Genomic DNA, 23,886 nt, shown 5'->3' with positions numbered 1-23,886 from the left:
TAAGCGCAACAACAACAAGGTGGTCAGCGAATCCCAAAATTGTAATAAGTGCACGTACAACTAAGGGTGGTCACTGAGGGGTAATCTTTTATTATACGTGCATAGCAACAAAGTTATCCGATGTATCATAATCATTTATCAAAAGAGCACAAAAACTAAACGTTTGGTGTACAGTACTGTAAATTTCTATTTTGAATTTAAAAAAAAAAAAAAAAAAAAAATTCAGTAAACTCAAGAATACAACACATCATCATGCAAAAACCTGACCAAACAATTTTATTGTAAATAAAACCCAAGCACACAGTATAAAATGTGAGTTTGTACAACGGTATTGGTTGAGCATTACATGGCACAGTAAAGAGGGTATTCCAAAGGAATGTTACCACATCCTTCACAATTAATTTTGTTATAGATGCAGAAAAAGATTTGGTCAATGGCTTCGTTACTTTATTGCTGTTAGTCAGCTGCAATATACAAAGTCTATGGTCTCCAAACTGGATTGTTATAATGTAAAGAATGTATTTGGACACACAGCATTTCAAAACCTGATGTCAGACCTGATATTCAGATATTCAGTTTCACATTGAAATCAAAGTGCAAAATTCTTACTCTGACAAGCCGTGAAATAAGTCAATACGCCCTAAAGGACTTGGCCCTCGACAGAAGGCTTCGCACCTATTACTTTGTAATAAAATCTCAAACAGGTGCAAAAAAAAAATCCGAATGTAGATGGATTACATAAAAATGTCAGCAGCCTTCAAAACACCAGCAGGGGTTACATACAGTGAGCTTCCTCAAAAACATCATCCCTCAAACAAAAAAAAAAAAAAAAGAAAGCAGTCAAAGATCTAATATTAAACCAACCACTGAGAAAAAGTGGAGCAAAGCATAACATGGTTTAAGGAGCTTATTCATAACTCTCCGAACCACAACTCATCCAGCTCACGTGAGATTGTCTTCCACAATTATTGTTAACAGTCCGAGGCAGAGCCTGAGCGCCTGCATTTAGTGTGCCCGTGAGTACCTGTTCGAGTTTAATTCAGGATTTTACGCAGTGTTCCATTACTTTGAGTCCACTCCTACTTGGTAGGACAGTATCCACCTCCCCACCCCAGCATCCAAAGGGACCTCATTTCAGATGATCCCATGTCAAAGTCATGGGCACTTCCACCTGGAGGGGGTTCCCACACCCTGACCAGGGTGGATCCTGCTTCCTATCTGCCCTTGTAGATGTCCTTGCGCCTGCGCAGCTCCTCCAGCACACGGGCCCGGAAGCGGGTCCAGTCCTCATCGGGGTTCTGCTGCAGCCCCAGGGCACGGTGCAGCTCGGTGGCGTGACTCCGCAGGAACGGGTTGTATTCCTTCTCCTCCCCGATGGTGGAGGGGCTCTGGGAAAAGAGAGAGGAGGTGGCTTTATGAACAACGCATTCAGCGCTGTGGATCGGCTGATCTGTCTACTCCATCACCACGGTATTCTACTCATCAAAACCAAACGTGCATCAGAGCTTTCGCTGGTTCACCTCTAGAAATCTATGTTCTTTAATTGTTTACTCAGATTGAACCAAGTACCCTTCTGTGATCTAGCTGTCACCAAAGCGATCTGACTTTTGAAGGTTCAACGTGTTTTTCCAACGTCCTCCGGTAAAAACATTTTTAATACAAAAAGAAGTTAAATTAATTTTTTTTAATTATATGTAGAAGCTGTGCTGCATTTTGCGTAGAACATTCAGAAGTGTATTTAATTGGCACACATAAATTTGGGCCAAAATGTCCAATACCTTGATTTCCAGCAACTTTGAGGACACCGAATTGTCAAGAGCACCAACGACAACGAACAAAGTCGAGACTTTGTGTTTGACAACGGAGCAAACGTATGGAATCTGGCACAGACACTGTCGTAAATGTTTGATAAAGGTATCAATTTTTACTCGTAAATGTAAACAGTTGTGTTTTGCAGACAAGTATTTCTATTTATATGACACCTTTCTCCAAAGTGACATGCACTGATTTATTCATTTATGCAGCAGGGTAATTTTCACCCGGCTTTATAGTCACTATCTTCATCAAGGTTCCTGTATGGGATTCGAACCTGGGCTCTTCAAGTGTACGGCTCTAATCTTTACACTACCTGCAAGAGCAAGGTGGAGTGTGTGTCACACATTCCAACATCCATATCCATGATCCACATCCTACTGCTCAGCAAAGCAGGTCCTTATCTTGCCCGAGTGAGATTTCCACTCAGCTGCCCCTTCACTGAAAGCACAGGGGTCACACTTGGAGTTCCTCCTCCACCCGCTATAAAGAGCGAAACCGCGGCAGTAGAGGGCTTCGTGCTCTGGGGATTAGATCTAATCCCTTTAATTACTGGGAACTGGACACTGACCGCCGTGCTGCCCCAAAGGCTGTCGACCGTGGGAGGAAGAGCTCCAAGGGGTTCTGGGAAGCATTCCTGGCACTGACAGTCAAGAGATTATCTCACAGGCTTCCTCCGCATGCCTTGCAGTGCCAGGAGAGCCTTTCCGAACCCATTGCAGCGTTACGTAAGCGGATCCGCACTCCGCATTCTCACCGTGCAGAGCTTCTGACCCCGCTGCTGTTGAACCCACTCGAATTTGCGCTCCCGAGCAGAATTGCCGGGCTCCACCTCTCCGGCAAACATCAGGTTATCTTCTGCGTACTCGTGACCTGGTGGGTGGGGATCGAATGCTTAGAACACATGTCCATGTGCCAGCTTACTGTTAGTTTGTTAAAGTAAAGGACATGCTCCAGACCGGAGGCCAAACACTGCTAAACACCACAGTATAAGATTTTTTTTTTTTTTTTTTTTTATATATTTTTGTAAGTGCACAACCAACAATAACTAAAGCTAGCCAGTTTACCACAACCTCTGAAGCAGAAGCACAAAAAAATAACTACAGCTGCCAGTGTACCGTAAAATACAATTATAAAAGCATAGAAAAAACTACAGCTTGTAGTTTACCGTAAAACATGGATTATAGGTGAACTGAAATGTCTAAAATTAGTGCCCTTTAAAAAAACTACCATATTTTAATGTGGTTGAAGGGTGTTTGAAAGCCTTCTACTGTATTTTCTCTAAGACACTTTAGAAACATGAATTTACCAGGCCAAAGGAGGGTGCTGTCACTGAGGGAAACCACTGTGTCCAGAGATGACAACATTGTGGATGCACTGCCCTCAAACATCCTCCCTACAGAGAGGCAACGCTCGTTACAACACTGCAAAACCATCCCATGATCGACATATATACGGATACAACCAGGACCAACCAGGTTGTATCTGTAACAACCAGGACCAGAAGTCAGATGGTAACGCCAAAGTCACTTTTACTACCAAGTCACGGTCAAAAATTTTAATAATACAGACATCCCCTGATTTATTCAAGGCTAAAGATGTATATACACATCTGATATAATTGTTTTTATAAAAAATAAATATCCCTCAATAAAAAAATAAATAAATAAATAAAGAAAAATAAATAAAGACTTATTCTAAAATTAAAAATCCTTAAAAAAAATTACAAAAAAAAAAAAAAAAGTCTCCACAACCTCCTACTCGATCCCAGTTGCTTCCAAACTGATTTCTTAATCATAGGCAACATTTCAGTGTTCATCATCAACAACCAATAAAAACTTTATAATGCATACGTTAGTTGATTTATTTCTCTAAAAATCTTGAGCACAGCATTAATAAATAAAATAATTTGTAAGACTAATAAGCTTATTAAAAAGCTACATCAAAATCAAAAGCGGTTTAAAATCACTCATTCACCCCTTAAGCATGTACAATGTCTGTCATCTTGTTGCTGACGAACAACATTCAGAAACACCAGACATGGGCTGTAAACCCTGTGGGAAATAATTCAATTAATCCAGTCCCACAGTCCTTTTTGGTTTCACTGTGTTTTACTGCCTCTATTGGCTGGGCATGGAAACGCAAGTAGCACTGTCTCCGCAATAAAGAAAAATTAAAGAAAATAGCTAACTGAAGAAAATACCATGAAAAACAAACTGGACACTATCTTCAAAAGTGTGTCATTTGTTCATAAATCCATTCTGTTCTTGCTACATTTATCAGATCCTTTTCAACAAAGTGATTTACAACATTAAGCTACATACAATTATTCACCCATGTATATAGCTGGGTAATTTTACTATAGCAATTTTGGGTAACTAGCTTGCTCAAGGGTATTACAACTGAAGGTGGGATTTGAACTTGCGACCCTTTAGAGCTCTGAGTCCCTAAATCAGTTTAAGACGGACAGAGAGGAACAATGACCCACATAAGATATCAAACACAAGACAAGCCCCCAACCACATGGTCCCACTTCCGCTGCCCCCAAAGCGTTCAGAGCTACTCACCACACCCGGAGAGGAAGACGAGGTCTCCCGAGAAAAGGCTGCAGGGCCCACCGAGCGCCCGTCCGTCCAGGAGGTAGATCATGTGGCCCACAGTGTGGCCCGGGGTGAAGAAAGCCCGGAAGCGCATGCGCCCAACCTCGATGCGGTCTCTGTCCGAGAGAGGGCTGCAAGCCCAGCACAAGGATCGTGACTGAGGGCCTCAAACACAAACACACACACAGCACATCTGCAATCCCCGGGGGGCCATGAAAGCTCCTATAAACATCTCCTGGAGACAAACAGGACGGGTCAAACATATAAAAGCCTCTCAGCACTGACCGTAAAATCATCGACTAACACTTTCAAATTATGACATTAGGTTCAAGACCTGAATGGACAGTTTGTCATGACTGCATTCGGTACCTTTAAAGAACCAGATGAAAATTACACAAACCAGTTTAACTACGTGCGCAGTTATTAACAGAGAAAGATTAATAAAAGTATCAATTTAAGCTACGTATACTGTTCTGAAACATTACAAAGCACATTTCAGCCTCCACAAAACAGAAGGCACTAGGAACGTAGAATGGCACTTTGTATCATAAAAGTTTGAGTTACATAAATAACCTAAACAGTAAATTCATCAATGGATACCTGTATTACACTTCTACTCATTGTGACTTGGCGGTAAAGGTGACTTCGGTTCCGAACAAATCAAGCTCAGACATGCTATTTAGAACCACAAAAACTGGACGGATGAAGTAACCGCAAGTCCAGCCTCCAACATACACGGCTGCCGCACGTGAGCACACAGCGATCTTAGCAGCAATTCAGAACAAACATTCTTTAAAATCCATTACTTAATGGTCACAAGAGCTTTATCCTTTGGATTTATGTGTTTTTGTCCTGATCCGCTTTACTCCCTCTCTCTACCCTAATTCCTAGGCAGATTTATTATTTTGTTCCTTTTTATTTATTGCTGAGAGGGGGTGCGGTGACGTGGCGAGTTTGGCCAGGTCCTGCTTTCTGGAAGGTCTGGGGTTCGAGTCCCGCTTGGGGTGCCTTGTGATGGACTGGCGTCCTGTCCTGGGTGTGTCCCCTCCCCCTCCAGCCTTACACCCTGTGTTGCCAGGTTAGGCTCCAGTTTGCCACGACTCTGTTTGGGATGAGCGGTTTCAGACTCTGTGTGTGTGTGTGTGTGTGTGTGTGTGTGTGTGTGTGTGTGTGTGTGTATTTATTGCTACAGTTAGCTCACAGAGCGAGAAGAATTTGTGTGCTCACTGGCAGCGGACGGCCAGCTTCGTGTCACCACGAAGACCTCCCTTGTCCCCAGGGCCCGGGCGTACATCGCGCCCATCTCGTTTTCATATACAAGTTCTCTAATGTAACGAGTTCATAATAACCAGCTCCCTTTTGAGACATAGCGGCATCTCTGAGCAAATACAGAAAAGGGAAAAAAAAAAAAGTTATTTTTCATGGGTCAGACAGTCTCATTTTTTCTCCAAAACACAGGCTGTACTTCATTCCAGTTAATGTGTCTGCTGAAAGGAATCATTATTCATTCATTCGTTATCAGCACCGACCGGTCCAAATTCCGGGTAGCGACGGTCCAATTTTTGTGTATAACTCCATTGTCTGCTACTGCTAATCATGTTCGGTCCCCCAATTTCAGCCAAGTTGTTTTGTCACAGATGTATTGGATGTTAGTTTAACGGTACCATGTGGTAAATAACAGCCCAGCTTGAGAAACAACAAGCTTTGGAATAAAAATGGACTACGGCAAAACTGAGCTCCTGAAAAATGTACTGCTCTCCATGAGAAATCAGGATAGTAGGTTATGTTTCATAAAGTACAAAACAATATTTGAGAGTGGAGAGATGGGCTCTGGATGTCCATCTTTATGTCACAGGCTGCTGGACTTACATAATAAATAATATTATTATGTTTTATTATAATAAACATCCTCAGTGATGAAAGGAATGGGAAATCTGGTTAAGTGATGTGAGAAGGTACTTGCTTGCGTGACAGTTTCCCCTTTTCCCTTAGAAAATATAACAAAGTTGGAAAATGTACACACTCTTCAAATTAAAAACACACTCCTTTACAGCTTAGCACTGCAAACATCATCTGTTCGTAGCTCTAATGTTACTTTTCCCGCCAAGCCTCAATTATCAAAATCTCAGAAACACGGATGTTCCTCAATTTATTTATGGGTTTGGCTCTTTTGAAATCTCACATATAATTTTTAAAAGACTAATATGTTATAATGATTTTAATATTGCATTAAATTCAAACTGCACTGCAACTAAAATTAAACCAGAACGCCAGACCCGCACTGTAAACACCGTGGAAATGATGGGAATTCAGGTGGTGCTGCGCTCCGATAAGAACGGAGTTTTAAAAAAAAAAAAAAAAAAAAACAAACGTGGAAAATTTTTGCATCTTCAATACAGACACCCCTCTACTTAATGTAAATTTGACTCACGTAAATATGGATTTCCGTAAAAAAAAAAAATTGTCGGCATACACACTATTTACGGATAGCGCTTTTATTTTACGCAAAACATCTGAAATACGTTAAGCGCAAGTCAGAGCAGCCAGACAAGGCGGGAAGCTGCATCTCCCCAGTTCCCGCGCGTTTTGAGCCGTGAACGCATCTCCTCTCCTTAGTGTACTGCTTTTTTCCCCCCTTTTAATAATTTACAATGCCTAGTGGTAAACGTGCACTTGAAGGAGGACGAGAAGCGTCTCGCAAGCGTACAGCAACTGATTTGGAGATGAAATTGAAAATAATGAGGAAATATGAATGTGGACAAAGATTATGGTCTATAGCACGGGAACCCAGTTTAGCTGTATCGACTGTGAATACGATAGTTAAGGATGCTGCACGTACAAAGTAGCATGTGAAAGGAACAGTTGGCATGAAAACAATAATAATATGACAGACATCTAATATGTTTGACATTTACTAGAGAATTATATTGTGTAATGTTTTATACCCATGTGTGCAACAAATGCCTAGGGTAGAGTAGGGCAGGGTAGGGTAGGGTAGGCTAGGGTACGGTAGAACAGAGTAGGGTAGGGTTGGGTTGGGGTAGAGTAGGGCAGGGTTAGGGTATGGTAGGGTAGAGTAGGGGTAAGGTAGGGTAGGGTAGGGTTAGGCTAGAGTAGGGTAAGGTAGAGTTGGGTAAAGTAGGGTAGGGTACATTAGGGTTAGGGTTAGTGTAGGGTAAAGTAGGGTAGGGTAGAGTAGAGTAGGGCAGGGTAGGGTAGGGTAGGGTAAGGTTAGGGTAGGGTAGATTAGGGCTAGGGTAGGGTAGAGTAGTGTTAGGGTTAGGTAGGGTAGACTAGAGTAGGGTAGCCTTTGTTGAATGGTGGGGGAGGAGGGGGAATCTGACATACGTAAATTTCGACTTACATAAGGGATTGAAGAACGGCTTATTTGCGTAAGTCGAGGGGTGTCTGTATTTCATAATTTTGATGGTTTGTAGCAAGGAGATAATGTAGGTACTTATATTTAAGAGCGATGCAAAAGAGTTATAACAGCACTGACTACAGGAGTCCCAGGCCCCACACGCTTATGAATCCACCCTTCAAATAGTTCTGATCCTGACCGAGTACCATGTGACCACGAGGATCCCGTGACCGTGTGCAGTTGAATAGAAGAGGACCGTTGTCAGATGAATGACGACGAAGCGATGAAACGGGGTCCGGCTGGACGTTTCAGTCGCCATCAACAGGATGGACACTCGGAGCTCAGGGGACAGAGTGGAGGAGGACGGGGGAGGGACCCGAGGCGCCACCAGCGGCTGCATTCCTAGCAGGACCGCAATTTAAATGTTCAGACCGCACTCGTTCCCAGGCTGATATGTGCTCCGTTTCACCCCACCTTGACTCCTTAGATGAGCGTGACTCTTCAACGGGTGCGCGTACGTGGGTGTGTGAGAGGGAGCACCGCAGCGGCCGGGGCTTACTGCGTCAGGCCTGGAATGTTGTCGGCGGCGTTGCCGTACACCCTGCAGGGGCTGTGCCGCCTTTTGAGGACTTTGTTACCCCCGCTGTGATCCCTGTGGGGCAAAGGGGACAGGAAGTGAAACAGGAAACCCGACTCCTACAAATAACGCTCAGCGCTGTAAAAATAACATCGATTGTACCATGCTTAACTGGACAAATAAACCAACCCTAAAGCTATTTCGAGCTCTTTAATTGTGATGTTGCTTCAGATTCTCCAAAACTACAGCAAAAATAAATCAGAAAAATTTTATCACATATACTGTATATATGTGTATGTACATATGTAGAGTATATTTATATAAGCCAAAATATGTGATACAAATAATGCAAGAAAAGCACGCTTTGTTCAATTTCTTATCCATACTACATTCCATGGGGACCTTCATGGAAATATTTTTTGCTCACATACTGAAGATGAGCGATGCGAAGTAAAGGGGTGAAAAGGGAGCGGATTAGCGGCGCCACACAAGCGGAATTGAACGGGTTCCGAGGGCTTTGTGTTTAATGCTCCGCACTGGGTCGGGCAAAGTCCTTTCATTCATCAGCAAAAAAGCTCCTCCTCACACTCATCACAAAGAGCACAAAGCGGAACAAAAAGGATGCTGGCGCAGTGAAGCGCCGCACTGCACCGCGCACGGGACCACGGTGACCGTGCTTCCGGAACGTTCCCTGCTCTGGAAAGTCCAACGGCCGTGTGCTAGTAGGCGGAACCGTCCACTTTCTCTCGACCCCTGATAGGACCACATCCTCCTCGTCCCTTCACACCGAGTGATACGGAACTTCAGTGCTAGTCAAAAGTTTGAGTACACTCGGACACTTTTTTTGCATAACCGACATCTTACACAATAAGTTTTGCTATTTTTTTTTTCCCCCCCCTTCCAAATCTTGGATTCCTCAGAACAGCGGCCTTTTGTATTCATAAGATGAATCACTTAGTTAACAAGTCTGAGCAGATGCACTGTTGACCGCAATCGTACGTGTGAACAAGGGTACCAGGCGTTATTCGGATACCGTTTCCTGGAGTCGCTGGGTTTGTCCGTTTCCCCCACACACGTTATTCTTGTCCAATCTCGTCATATTGCACGGAATGCGAGAACGGATATTAAATCTGATTTTCAACAAAACAGGCTCTTTTATTCCCCTGCTGTTGGCTGACACGAGAACTCGGAAAGCTACACGCAAACCCAGGTGTGGAGTCACTAAGAGATCAGGCACCAGTCCGTCCAGCTGCCCATTCGGTGGTCCCACAGGGTTCAAACCACCAGCCGGAAGCTGGATGAGGGTGCCTACTCTGGACACGAGAAGCTGAGCGAAGCCACATCGCATCTAAACGGCATCATTACCAGGACATCTGCTCCAACCTGCAGACCGAAACGCTGAATTTCGGAAAAATGAACATAAAACGTGAAACAGCTCCTCACCAGTGTTTGTGCGTGCACAGGATCGCTTCTAACGTCGCTCCTTCCTTCTCGAGGCACGCCTGCACGGGGACGGGACATGAGCATCAGTCCGTCTCTGGATTATCCACTTACACCCTGCTGCACATTGAAAAGTGAACCTGGTGTACAGAAGGAATCGTTACGTAACGCCTTAAACTCAAAAATCCCACAGGAGAACCTATACGCACAGTGACAGTGACGAAGAAGGCTGCCAGAAAAAAAAAAAAAAAAAACCATCAAAGATTTTTCCCCCCCCATTTAGCTGATGTTTTTCTCCAAAGGGACTTATGCTAGATTCATGCACTTAACGATTATTTATGAATTTATATAGATGGGTCATTTTTACTGTATCGGTTCAGGTGAAGCACCTTGAGCAAGGGCACTACAGAAGGAGTGGGATTTGAACCTGGGTACTTCAAGTGCATAGTGATGGCTAAAACCACCTGGCTACCCACTGGCCTTAATGTGCTTCGATCGTATGGGGAATATTCCGGAAGAATGGCGCGGTGTTATTAGATGGCGTGTGCCAGCGCAGAGAGTAAACAGGGAAACACACAGGTCTGGCGAGCTGGACCCGTGACCCAAACACTCAGAACTGCCAGGACTGTGCCCGTTCTGCTGGAACCGAACCTGGACCAGCTTGGTTTCACATCTGGAAGGCTGCCAAAACGCACCCCCCCCACTATGGGGGAGGCGATACCGAGAAGCTAACGATGCACACGGGCGAGAAAGCGGCCACGTTACGAAAAGCATCTTCTCGGGAATCGCCTTTCTCATCACAACGTCAGCACCACCAGGACGACCCGATACTCCATCGATCCATTATCAATAGCCACGCATCCAATGCAGGGTGGCGGTGGTCCAGAGCCTATCCTGGAAGCGCAGGGTGCGAGGCAGAGAGCGGGCCGGATGAAACGCCAGCACGCTGCAGGCCAATAATACTCGTGAGGAATATAATATGTGTTTTTATCATGTTTAACGGCCTGAAAACGAAAAGCCAGACCTGCTCTGCTGGAATCTGCCAAACCACGAGTGCTGGGATGTAGCTGTTCAAAGTCCCAATTCAATAACCTAGAGGGTGTAATTACGGTCACCGACACGCCGCAGTTTGTTTTGGATGAATAAGAGCCTGCACGCAACCCCCCCCCGCCGCCGCCCCCAAACCACACACTTGTGCTCAGCATGGGTTCACCTACCTGGACCGCCTGTGGGTCAGCAGGGTCCACGGCCACGGCGACTCTCAGCTCAGTGTCAACAACCAGGTAGCTGTAGTTGTCCGTCAGAACCGGAACGGGTATTATTTTGATACCTGGAGACAACGGAGAAAATATTATTCATAAATCATATCAGGACAGATGGTAGCGTAGCAGTTACAACTACCGCCTTTGGACCCAAAGGTTGTAGGTTTGAATCCCACCTTTGGCTGTAGTACCCTTGACTTACCTTAAATTGCCCCAGTAAAATTACCAGGCTGTATAAATGGGTAAAAACCTAGTAGCGCAACATTGCGAGTCGATCTGGAGAAGATGAGGGCGGCATGGTGGCACAGCGAGTAGTGCTGCCGTCTCACAGCACCTAGGTGGTGTGAGAGGATGTGGGTTCGATCCCCGATCAGTCTGTGTAGAGTCTGCGTGTTCCCCTGTGTCTGCACAGGTTTCCTCCCACACTCCAAAGATAGTGTATGAGTGAGAGAGAGAGAGAGAGAGAGAGTGTGTTCCACTGATGTTATGGATGAGTGACCCCTTGTAAGTAGTGCATCTAGCAGTGTAAGTCTTCAGGTGCTCTGGTTTCCTCACACACTCCAAAAACATGCTGTTCAAGTTCCCCCATAGTGTGAGTGGCAGACAGAGAGTGTGTGTGTGTGTGTTCCACTGAGGTATGGATGAGTGACCCACCGTAAGTAGTGTATCTAGCGGTGTAAATCACCATGGTGAATAAGGTGTGTGGGCTCATAACACTACAGAGAGTTCAACGGAAGTTACTTTGGAGAAAAACATCTGCTAAGGAAATAAGTGCATCAGACAAACGTGAATAATGTCGTTTGGTTTTCCCAGTTTATTATTCCCAAGAGAGCAGGTGGGAGGCTTACCATTGACCTCCACTGGATGGGCACTGGAATGGCCAGAGGGGAACCACTCGCGGGCCTTTCTCACCTGCCTTTTGTAGAACAGGTAGCCCAGCTTGGTCCTCGTGTACAACGTGTACCTGCAGGAGGCAGCAGAGTGTACAGCACAGCACATCTGATCATGTTTACGATCGATGACACGATCATTTATCCCGCACTGAAACGCCCTGTGTTGCCGGGTAGGCTCCGGTTCCCCGTGACCCCGTATGGGACAAGCGGTTCTGACAATGTGTGTGTGTGTGTGTGTGTGAAATAAAGTGATTCTCCAGCCAGTGCATGGTAATGTTTAATAACAGACGTGGTGTTTTCCTACCAAAACGACTGTGTTATTCATCTTTAATTATTCGCGCTGACCTCTATAACTGTTTAACCGTGTCAGTTCAGCCGGGGGGCTGCGAACACACATCCATGTACCATGCGGACGATGTTTCACACACGGACGAGCGGAGGTACAAACAGCACTGCTTGTTTCGCGGACATTATTTATTTTATTCGACACCTTCTTTTATGATGCTTATTTTTATTGCTGTAAAAGTGCTGCGAAGGTAAACCGAGCGGAATGAATGAGATATTAAAATACCAGTATAAATATTATAAGCCGATGGGGATGTCAACCGTCCCCGATCGATCGCCCTGTCCGAACGAACCCTCGGTCCAAACAGCCTGTGTCCGAAACTCTCCATCGGTGACGCCGGTGACCCCCCCCAGCGGCGCCCCGAGTCAGTGCCTTCGATCCGTTCGGGCTCTTCTGACTTACGCGATCCGGAAGAGCACCTTCTCCGTCCGCGCCATGACCTTCCCCAGGACGCCCCTGCCGAAAACGGACCGCCTGCAGCCCGAACCGGAGCCGGAGCTGGAGCCCGAACCCGACCGCCCGCAGCGAACGCACAAGGCCAGCAGCCCGCATAGCGGCACCGCGCACAAGAACAGCAGCGACCAGTCAGGAAGCGCCATGCTGGTGGGCGGGGCGGGAGGCGTGGCTTCGCTGCGATGACGTCACGAGCGCCAATTCGCGTTGAGGAACGATGCCGTCCGTCGTGTGTCACTAATGAGCGCGTGTCGTTTGGACGGTGGGAAGAAACCGGATCGAGCGTCTCTGATTAAGTATTTCTTTTTCACGTGTTTGAGACCAGCCTAAATTGCTCCAGTAAAAATTACCCAGCTATACAAATGGGTAAATAAATGTAAATCTGAATACGAAATACATCTGTTCAGAAAAGCCTTTAGAATGTAAAGCTTTACAGGGGGGGCAGCTGCGCTGGTACCGTGGTATTTAGAGCTGTTACCTGAGCTACATGTCGCAGGTTCCAATGTCACCTCTAGCTATAGTACTGAGAAACGTACTAACCCAATAGCACCACTAAAGTTACCCAGGGGTATGTGCTCGAATCCCACCAGCAGCTGTAGTACCCTTGAGCAAGGTATGGTATTTACCCTGAAAAATACCGTTTGATCACACAAGGGCAATTCAACAGGAAGAAGAATTTCTCTGTAGCACAACAGAACGGCACAGGCTCAGTATCCCACAATGAACCATAAGGGATTATGGGAACTGCACACACTGGAGTGTGTGAGCTGTCTACCGTCTTTGCTGCTGAGCTGATACAAAATGTTCAAAATATATTTTCAAAACACAAGCAATGTGTCCACAGCGATGTCTGCGTATGACTGCATATTAAAGCTGTAATTTTTAGGTGTGTGGTATGAAATGGGGATTTAGAGCACGGCCTCTGATCATACAGGTAACCTTATCTGCAGGTTGTTCCACTATTGCACTCATGGAGGAGGGTGGTTGAGTCCTAATCAGGTAGTGCTCAAGGTCATGCATTTATAACCCGAAGGTTGCTGGTTCGAGTCCCACTCTCGCACTCTACCAGGCGACAGACTTTGAATTACTCCACCAAATATATCCACCTCTGTGAAATGGTAGTAATCTCAAGGTTCGTATGGTTATGATTTCGGTACGAAGGTGGTGTGAAATACAAGTAGAGGCTGCAGCGCCACCTAGTGGCAGGTTATGTTTTGAGGAGAATAGACACGTTGTCCTAAAAAAGTACAACTGTTATTTGACTCGCAAAAGTGTTTAAAAAACAGTTATTTAGGAAGAACATGTGCTGAAATAGTGCTACGCTCCCAGTTTGCTATCAAGATTCCCTATAATGTTACTATAGCCAGTATATATATTTATAATATATTATATATAGAGACAGTCCATGGAAACTAATTTCGCCCCAGTTGCACACTGGTTTTTAAATGTTCATTAACATAAACTGCGAAGAGCGATTAGCCTTGGTACCGTATTGCCGGGTGGATGAGTTCCCACGGAGGAGTTACGCATTTGTTCCCTTTCGGTTACTTTGTGTTTGTGGTCGTTTCGCGCGCGCCGGAGCTCCGCCTTCCTCGGCTCGGCGCGTTCGGAGCACGTGTGGCCTTCGAGAGGAAATACCAGAGACAAAGCACACACACATCACACACAGAGACACAGACTGACAGTGTTTTACTGCTCTCCGCGTGTCCTCCCCCCCAGGTGAGTGGGTAAAAGGGGCCGACTTTTCGCGACTGTGTTTGCAACCGCCGAAAACAAAAGTTAAACCTTTTTGTTTTGTTCCAATCCCGAATATCGCGGGTCGAATCCCTCGTCTCGTTTCTCGAGTCGAGAACTGGCGTTTTTTTGCTGTAGTTTAAACGTGATCCGTCGTGTCCGCGACGATGCCTCGCGCCTCCTCCGTGTTTGTTCCACCGCATTAATTGTTACAAAGTTTCTCTCGTCTCCGCAAACTAGTGTCTTTGTCTCTCCGCACACTTGTGTCCATCATACTTCTGTTCCGTCTCAAATTACCTGGGTCATTTGTTACCAGTTGCAGTTCCATGCATATCTTTGTGTGTGTGTCGTTTAATAAATGACATGACGTGTTATAAATGATATATATAAAACAACTGCAACAAACAAACAAACATTAAAACCAAATAAAAAATATGCTAATCTTGAATTACAATGAATGACAGTCTATGTGTCTCTCTCTGTTCTGCACCATACGTAAGTGTGTGTGTGTGTATATGTATATATATTTACATTTGTTCATTTAGCTGACACTTTTCTCCAAGCGACGTACAGTAAGGTCACAGTTATTACAAGCTTACAATTATTTACCCATTTATTCAGATGGGTAATTTTACTGTACCAATTTAGGGTAAGTACCTTGATCAAGGGTATTACAGCTGGAGGTGGGGATTGATTGAACCTGTGACATACTGTATATGACACACATATGATGCAGAATAGACACAGTGGTATATGCAGTACATATATTTACAATAGATATATATCTATGTATCTATCACTATATACAGTATGTGTATATATTATGTATTTATAGTATAAATAATATTATTTAATAATATTAAAAATATAGAGGTGTGTGTGTGTATATATAATAATATAAAATCTGAGGTTGTGGTTTTATCCAAGTGCACATGAATGAGTTGAAAAAGTTAAATTTCCATTTTATATATATTTCACTTTTATGCTTTGGTGGCCAGTGATTTGCAGGGGAAGGTGCTGCAGTTTGGCAGTTTCTGATGGACTTTTCTAGAAGTCGATGTGCTCCTTCTCTTCTGGTCTGTGTCCCAGTCGTCGAGGTGCAGCAACATGTTTCCAGGCGAAGGCCTCCTCGCAGGACTGTGTGGTTGCATAAAAGTGAAAGTGAAGAGAGCGCCTTTGGTAACGGGAAATGATGGGTGTACAACACGGGGGGGGGGGGGGATTCACATGGTTGGTTTGCTGTGCTGGAAAACAATGTAAGACGACCCTCACCGGAGGGGGGAGGCGTAGTTTGAGGGTGGTGCACGTGGAGCGGTCCTCTCTGACGGTCTTTCCGTTTCAAATTACAGACACGCCACCGAACTCCTGTTAGTTACAGTTGGAGGTTCGAATGTTGATGTTGGATCACTGGTCACAGTTTGCCGGCTCAGCTACGCTACATGGACACGAGAGCTGAAGGCTATTGAATAACACGCTTCACCATGTGATAAATGATATAATTACCACACACACACACACACACACACACACACACACCGTCTGAACCGCTTGTCCCATACGAGGTCGCAAGGAGCCAGAGCCTAACCCAGCAACACAGGGCGAGGGGACGTACCCGGGACGGGACGCCACTCCATCAAAAGGCACCCCAAGCGGGACTTGAGCCCCAGGCCCACCGGAGAGCAGGACCCGGTGAAACCCACTCCGCCACCGCGCCCCTGCCCCCCCCCCCCCATATAATTACTAACACCTTTGAAAAGGACCTGTGGGGGAGGATGTGTTTCGTGGCGTGTGACCCGAGGAGGGGAAGCGTACAGTAATGCATGGAAAGAAAGTGATATTTTAAAGGTTCAGATAGTTGCCTCTGTGGTGGTGGGTGTTCTTTTGCGCTGTGTGGGAAAAAAATTGGGTTTGTTGCAGCAGGTAACTGATATGCAGCGACAATCCGCGCTCCCCGCAGTCGTCGCTTGTAGGTCTGAGGAAGCTGTGCGATGTTTGCATCTGATTTTTTTTTTTTTTCTTTTCTTTTTTTCTATTTTCCACTGGCGGTCGAGCAACAAGCCAAGCTAAAGGAAACGGAATGTAGCGTGTAGTCCGAGCCTTCGTGAAGCTGAAAATGAGGGGTGATTTCGAAAGAAAAGGGAACATATCAAGCACAAGCACAGTTTGAAGTGCGACAAGTGAAACGGTGTGTGTTTCAGATGCATTGGTGACTGTAAAAGTGCCCTTAGTGTGTGTGTGTGTGTGGAACTGTCTTGTCATGACCTGGTGCCCCATCCTACCCAGCCTCGCACCCCGTGCTGCCGGGATAGACTCTGGACCTCCATGACCCTGCGCCGGACGAGCTGTTCCCGACGAAGGAGGGACGTGTGATGAACAACCCCAACAAAACTAACGCTCTTTTCGTTCTTTCAGTTCGCTCTTTGGGTCATCGCCGAAATCGCAATGTCCAAATCGGATTCCCCGCCGAGCTACCGTGACTCGACTCCCCTGGTGATGCACGATAGCTGCTGCGAGCCCCCACCCTATGATTATGAAAGCCAGCCTCCCCCACCTCTGTACGCCCCCACTCCCGGGTACCACCCCGCTGTTTCCCAGCCCGCCCCCGTGGGGCACCGGTGCGACGTGCTGCCGGGGCCGGGACGCCCTGCGGTGAGCATGCCGATGGATGTGCCCCTGGCCGTTGCCCCACATGTCTCCTCAGTGGTGATCAACCCAGGTAAACATTTTGCTCCTCCTTAAATGCAAAAAAAAAAGCGATGAAACATTTCTATTGTTACCCGTGCTTTTAATTGTGTTCCACTGTTATGCGCAGAATGGCACAAAAACAGGGTGTACAATATTTCTGCTGCTTGTGGCTTTACCTCGTAAATACGCGGTAACCACTTTTAGTATCGCTTGTACATATTTAAAAAAAGAAAAAAAAAAGTGGAAAATGCACGCAGGGGGTTCACAGCAGTGTTGTTCTGCTTTTCAGTTTGGCGGAAGCCTTTTATTATTACTTATTAATTTGCGTGATGCTTTTCTGCAAAGCGACTGAGTGTTGAGATGGTTACAGCGACTCGCCTCTTTATAGAGCTGGGTAATTTTTACTATGCTAATTCAGGGGCGGTACCGTGCTCAAAGGTTCGACGGCTTCAATTCAAACCTGGGTAGTCTGATTTCGAGGTGAGGGCTTTAACCACTACGCCACCTACTGCTCCTTACTAGAGTGTGGCAGTAGAGTAGTAGAGACCTGCACTGGGGTCCCTGCTGTGGTACCGTAGAGCAAAGTACTCAGATTGACATTGATGTAAAATTTTAATGTGGACCAGTGTAAGTCTCTTTGGATGAGAGCATCAGTTAAGAAACGAAATATAAAAATTGGCCGAAGCCTTCGGAGGGAAACGGGTGGAAAGTCCTGCACCGGAGTATAACTCTTCATTGAACACTGGGGCGTTCAGGATCGGTATTCAGCATCCTGTTTAAGGCACGGTAAGTGGCGGTTCGGGGCTCCAGAAGCACGAAGAGATGGATGTGGAGATGTGAGGCGCGTCGCTGCTCGGACGCACGACTAATGCGACCGATTCTCTGATCTGTCCGCAGATGACGAAGAGGGGCTCTGCACAAGACGCAGCTGGGAAAGCCTGGAAGTCCGACACACCTTTTTACGGAAAGTGAGTCCCCCCCCCCTCCCGCTGGTGTAGTGGTTAGAACTGCTGCTGTTGGACCCAAAGGTTGCAGGTTCGAATCCCTCCTCCAGCTCTAGTACCCTTGAGTAAGGTAGTTACCCTGAATTGCTCCAATAAAATTACCCAGCTGTATAAATGGGTGAATACCTGTAAGTACCTTAACATTGTGAGTTGCTTTGGGGAAGACCTATTAGCTCAATGAATACATGTACATCTGAGGGGTCCTGGTTCAAATCCATGTCCTGCTTAGTATCCTCAATCAAGGTACTCACCCTGAATTGATACAGTAAGAATTACCCTGCAGCAAAAATGGGTAAATCAGTGTGAAGTTGACTATCTAACATTGTAAGTGACTTTGGAAGCGTCAAAGATAACTGTCTGTCCATGGCTTTTTTGGGTATCTTTAACTGGAATGTTAGTGAGGGCACATACCATAATTTGTTTGTACGGATGGGCCCCGATTTACGATGGTTCGACTTGCGATTTTTTTTTCGACTTTACGATGGTGAGCTGGCAATAGACGTTCAGTAGAAACAGTACTGCAAATTTTGAATTTTGATTCCCCCCACCCCGGGCAGCGATCCGCACCTCCCATTCTGTCACACAGAGGTGTGTATTAAGTGCATTTTTGACTTACGATATTTTCGACTTATGATGGGTTTCAGGGAAGGCAACCCTATCGTAAATCGGGGACCACCTGTGTAGGAAAATAGTCTGTGGACTGAACAGCAGCTGTTTCAGAATGAAATACAAGCTATTAATGGTAGAAAATGATGTCCTTTTTACGTTACAGGTTTACCTCATTCTGGCAACTCAGCTCCTTATAACCTTGGGCATCGTGGCTGTTTTCGTGTTTGTGTAAGTCGAGTAAAACTGTCCCAGTATTACCTTAGTTTATGTTAATGTTTTTAAGACCACATGTTCCCCTCCTGAAAGTGCTTTGGAAGACGGTATAAAGTAGACCCTTCACTTGTTGAGCTTGAGCGTTCCAGTATATGATTTTTCAAATGTACAGCTTGTTTGTGTGACCAGTAGGTGGTGTAGTGGTTACGGCTCTTGCCTTGTAATGTGAATGTCCCTGGCTTAAATATCACCTCCTGGTGCAGTACCTTTGATTATGGTTCTTACCCTGAATTAATACAGTAAAAAAAGCTCGTGTACAGTATAAATGAGCAAATAATTGTGAAGTTACTTGTTAGACATCGTAAGATGCCTTGGATAAATGTGTCAGCTGAATAGTTGTATGTTTAAAAGAAAAAAAAAATTGTAAACCCTAACCTCTCCGGAACCTTCTCTCATTTTTTTTATTGACAGCGAACCCGTTCACTTTTTTGTGGTGAGAAACCCAACCGTGTACTACGCATCATAGTAAGATCTCTCCTACTGCGTCGAACGCAGACGCGCTCGCTTTTTCGTACTAGTAGCGCTCGCCTGTTCCAGAGTGTGCTTTAATTCCTGTTGCACTGCTGAACCACACATACTGGTCTTTGTTTTAAAACGTACTGCGTGTTTCCAACTTTACGAGAGACATGCCTGATGTTGAAATAATCGATTTGTCCACATGCACGCCGATGCAGTTACATTACAGTGATATAGACGCTGGGTCTCCTGTTCCAAACTCTTGACTTGTATTTCTTCCAGTGGAGTGTTACTTACCACCTACGTTGCCCTCCTCTGCTGCGAAGGACCCAGGTGAGTTTTAACCTTCTCTCATCCTTTGCATCAGGCAGGTGTCGCACAGCGTAGCGTTTAAGGGCATGGATCCGTGACCCGTCTGCTGCGGCTTCACGCGCCCTTGACCGAGATGCTTAAATTGAGTTGAGCTACTAGAACTTTCCGCTTGGAACTGGAAGTTGCTTTGCATGAAATGGGTAGATGAAGCAGTGAAAAAAGAGCAAAAATGACCCGTTAGCAGCTCAGCCATGTTTATAACTTTTGGGAGTGTTGCCCTTTCGCCTTGGAGCGCCTTGTATCTGCAGGTTTTGTGTGTGTTTTTAAAATATTAAACTACCTATATGTTTGGTATATTAGTTCTTCTGTTATAATATACAAAAAAGACAGTTATACTCTATTAAATTGTTTTATACCTGCAGAATTTGAGAGGAAATGTGAGTATGTAATTGGCATCGCTGCTAGACCGTTAGTCCAATGTAGCTGATTGGACTAAAAAAATCATGTACCAGCCTGTTCCCGTAGAGGTCAAACCACTTCCGTTTGTTTTGTTCTCAGGAGGCGCTACCCGTGGAATTTCATCCTGCTCACCATCTTTGTAAGTCACATTCTCACCGAGCATAACTGAAAGTCACCTACAGCAGGAAGTGGCAGCTGGTATAATAGTGGTTAGCCTTGAGAGCTAAAGGTCACTGGTTAGAATCCCACCTACTGCTGGCCTAACTGCCTCCAGTAAAAATACCCTGCTGTATAAATGGGTAAATAACTGTAAGTAGCTTAACATTGTAAGTTGCTCTGGAGAAAAGCATCAGCTGAATAAATAAATTAAATGTAGCTGTCTGTTGGTGGCAGAAGTGGGATTAAGCGTTTAGAACATGACAGGAATTAACTGGGGAATTCAGACTTTATTTTTGGATATTCTTTAACAGCAAAAAACAAATTGTTGGATCACTTTTCTTTGCATAGTACTTAAATGTAAGCATCCTTAAGATCTGTAGTGCTGCAGACTTTATGTTGGACCTAAATTCAGTCATGCAGCGGGTCACTTTATTTTGTGCATTTTGGATAACACTTCTCAACATACTGTGTAAAACATGGGCCAGGAGGTGGTGCGGTGGTTAGGGCTGTTGAACAAGGTACTTACTTTGAATTAATATAGTAAAATTACCCTGCTGTATAAATGGATTAAATCATTGCAAAGTCAACCATTTAGTACTGTAAGTCACCTTGGATAAGAGTCTATGCACAATAAATAATAATAATGTAGTGTTGTTTCTAAATGATAGATTCTCCAAAATCAAAACATTTTATAAGGTCACAGGGAATATACATCTGCTTCAGCTTCTTTTTTTACCCTGTATGTAGAACACTTCTCGACCGTAATGATATTATTTTAATTTTTTTTTTTATGGTTCACGTTTTTCCTCTTTGTTTTGGACAGACACTTGCCTTGTCCTACATGACAGGAACATTATCAAGGTGCGTTGCCCACCGCATATGAAAAGGGTAAAGGGGCTGTTGATGTGTATTTGTGTCATTTGCATTAAATGATATGAAAGTTCACTTTTGCATTACCTCATTTTACTTATTAACAGTTACTATGATACAAAAGCAGTCTTTCTGGCCCTGGGAATCACTGTGGTAGTGTGTGTCGTCGTTACGCTCTTCAGTTTCCAGACTAAGGTAAAGGAAATCGTGTAAACGCTCTTAATGAAGAGCTCAGCCTTTGGTGATATATGTTCAGCTGTGGTCTTATTTTGGGGTCTATTTTTAAATGTCGTCATTAAATGAAGGGTGTCTCTTTGCTTCAGGTGGATCTCACTTCATGCGGAGGTCTTTTGTGTGCCCTCGCCATCGTTCTCTTTGTTACTAGCATCGCCGCAGTCATTGTGCTCTCCCTCAAATACGTAAGTGTGGCTCTGTGTGGTAAGATCTGTGCAAATAAAACTGCTTATTCTTGGCATGGGGGCACAGGGGATAGCACTGGTGCCTCATAACTCACAGGCTGTGGGTTCAAATCCAGCTTGGTCTGAATGGAGTTTGCATATTTTCCCCGTGTGTTTCCTCCCACATTCCGGTGACATGTTGTAGACTGAATGATGACTCTAAATCGCCCATAGCGTGTTGATGTGAGGGAAGTGTGTGACTTTTGTGCCCTGGGATGGACTTGCTTCCTCTCCAGGGTGTGCACCCTTTTATTTTGGGATAGGCTCTAGACCACCAGTCCTTGCCTAACCAGAGCGATTGGTGGATGGCTGAATTTTGTTGCTGTGGGCCAAAAGGTGTTCTCCTTGTAAAAATATCGGTCTATACTTTTTTGTGGATGTTTGTCTACATAATTTTAAAGAAGTTACTTGTTTGAATCCCATAGATTTTTTGGGTGCACATGCTGTATGCTTCCATCGGAGCCGTCATTTACACCGTGGTGAGTTGATCAAAGTTTTCTTGGATGTTTAAGAAAACATTGCATCGTCACTCTGAGAAAAGCATCTGCCAAATGAATAAATGTAAATGTTAAAAGACATGTCTGAGGTATGTTAACCACGTCCGTTTGCAGTTTTTAGCCTACGACACCCAGCTGCTCATTGGAAAGGGCAAGTACGCCATCAGCCCGGAGGAGTATGTATTTGGAGCTCTCATGCTCTACATTGACATCATCATGCTCTTCCTGCGCCTCCTGCAGCTCGTTGGGGCATCTTCAAAGTAGTAGTGAAAAAGACAACTCGTCATTCAGGTCACATAGAGACTTTGTTCCTATAAACATGTTCAACAAATACTTCTTACAGTTTTTCATGTCAAACTACATTCCACAGGATTATTACACATTAACAATGATGTACATATTGGTATTTTTGACTGAATCAGACCCCCTCTACGTGAAGCATTGGAGGTGATCGCATCATGTAAATCTGTATGGGAGGATGTATTTTGGAGCACGTCTATTTTCATCAGCTAAGAGCTTTTCATAATAGAAGTCTCTTGTTTTTGAAAACTGTCTAGCAATTCAAGTATTTTTGAAAAATTTTCATTTTAAGAATTGCCATTTTGTGTGCTGCACTTTCTATTTTATATATACACTTTTTTTTTTATCCACAGCAAGTTATTGTATTTTTTCAATCTCCTTTTGCTGCCTACCTATGATTTTACTTGTTACTTTAATATTAAATATTCTAATCTTACTTACCTAGAATATATTGCATTGCCATTTACATTTGACTATGAAATTCCAATTTTATTAAAAACATTCAACTAAACTATGATTTTACCAGCATGATTGAGGGGGAAAAAGGAAACCTGAGGTCAGTGAATTGTTCATATCTTTAATAAATGATGCTACATCTAAAGCCTATTTACCAACCTGCCCACAAGTAAGATTTAAGTAGAGTGTTAGATGTAGATGTTCAGAGGCATTTTAACTCGAACAACACAGCATAACACCGTTGTGACAGCATTTAGACAATGTGACAAACTTTACAGGTTTGCCATGATATTAGCTGTGGGATTCTGAAAGCGAAGAGTCCTTATTCCGATTTTATCACAGTTCCATAACGCTCGCTCTCATATGAGCCCTCGTTTGACTTCCTCATCCGCTGGCGAATTTTCAGCTGCTTCAGGCGATTTTTGTCCACTTGCCTCTTGGCGAGAAAGAAGCCAATAATTCCTGACGGTAGTCCAATCATCCTGAGAAGGAGAAACTTTGTATCATACCATTTTACTGTTAAGCTAATTTATTTCATGTATCACTAGCCATAAAAATATCAAATGGGGAAAAAAAATCCCACCAGAAGTAGCATTACAGTCAAGGTATACATCATAGCAATTCACTAAGCTTCAGATTCAGACCTCACCAGGAAACTAATTACAACTAAAACTTTTGCTTTTTACCATGTGTAAAAGCAAGGTCTATCTTCAAAATCTGGGCAAGTTCTCAAATAATCACTAAATTGGTCAACTAGTTTTTAAAGTGGAACATTGTATGAACAGAAGGCCACATAAAGAGTCAAACACCTGTAATTTCAACCTTACATCTGTAACCTGTAACGATCCGGCTAAGCTAATGAGTTAGCCC

The 23,886-nt window shown here is 44.4% G+C and overlaps 2 protein-coding genes across 3 annotated transcripts; one reads left to right on the top strand and one right to left on the bottom strand.

Annotated features, from left to right (window-relative positions):
* Positions 1–79: 79 nt before the first annotated feature.
* On the bottom strand, positions 80–12,890 carry pnkd (PNKD metallo-beta-lactamase domain containing). The gene is made up of 9 exons (XM_018743261.2): positions 12,694–12,890; positions 11,901–12,016; positions 11,008–11,120; positions 9,794–9,852; positions 8,333–8,425; positions 4,380–4,543; positions 3,122–3,208; positions 2,570–2,685; positions 80–1,388 (listed from the first exon to the last, which is right to left on the bottom strand). Exons 1-9 carry the CDS (start codon positions 12,888–12,890, stop codon positions 1,215–1,217), a joined length of 1,119 nt encoding a protein of 372 aa, XP_018598777.1. The 3' UTR covers positions 80–1,214.
* Positions 12,891–14,324: 1,434 nt separating this feature from the next.
* Positions 14,325–23,161, top strand: LOC108928997 (protein lifeguard 3-like). 2 transcript variants are annotated; one of them, XM_018743259.2, is made up of 12 exons: positions 14,325–14,463; positions 16,891–17,194; positions 18,061–18,131; positions 18,940–19,004; positions 19,461–19,514; positions 19,788–19,838; positions 20,376–20,415; positions 21,259–21,296; positions 21,413–21,500; positions 21,629–21,724; positions 22,189–22,242; positions 22,375–23,161. In XM_018743259.2, the coding sequence occupies exons 2-12, from the start codon at positions 16,921–16,923 to the stop codon at positions 22,522–22,524; spliced, it is 981 nt and encodes a 326-aa protein (XP_018598775.2). In that variant the 5' UTR covers positions 14,325–14,463; positions 16,891–16,920; the 3' UTR covers positions 22,525–23,161. The 2 variants fall into 2 exon arrangements, with proteins under 2 accessions (XP_018598775.2, XP_018598776.2); XM_018743260.2 differs by lacking the exon at positions 14,325–14,463 and adding an exon at positions 16,351–16,663.
* The last annotated feature ends 725 nt before the right edge of the window (positions 23,162–23,886 follow it).

The sequence above is a fragment of the Scleropages formosus genome, chromosome 14 (assembly GCF_900964775.1).
Source record: "Scleropages formosus chromosome 14, fSclFor1.1, whole genome shotgun sequence".
NCBI classification, from domain to species: domain Eukaryota; kingdom Metazoa; phylum Chordata; class Actinopteri; order Osteoglossiformes; family Osteoglossidae; genus Scleropages; species Scleropages formosus.
This window is presented reverse-complemented; position numbering and strand designations above follow the sequence as displayed.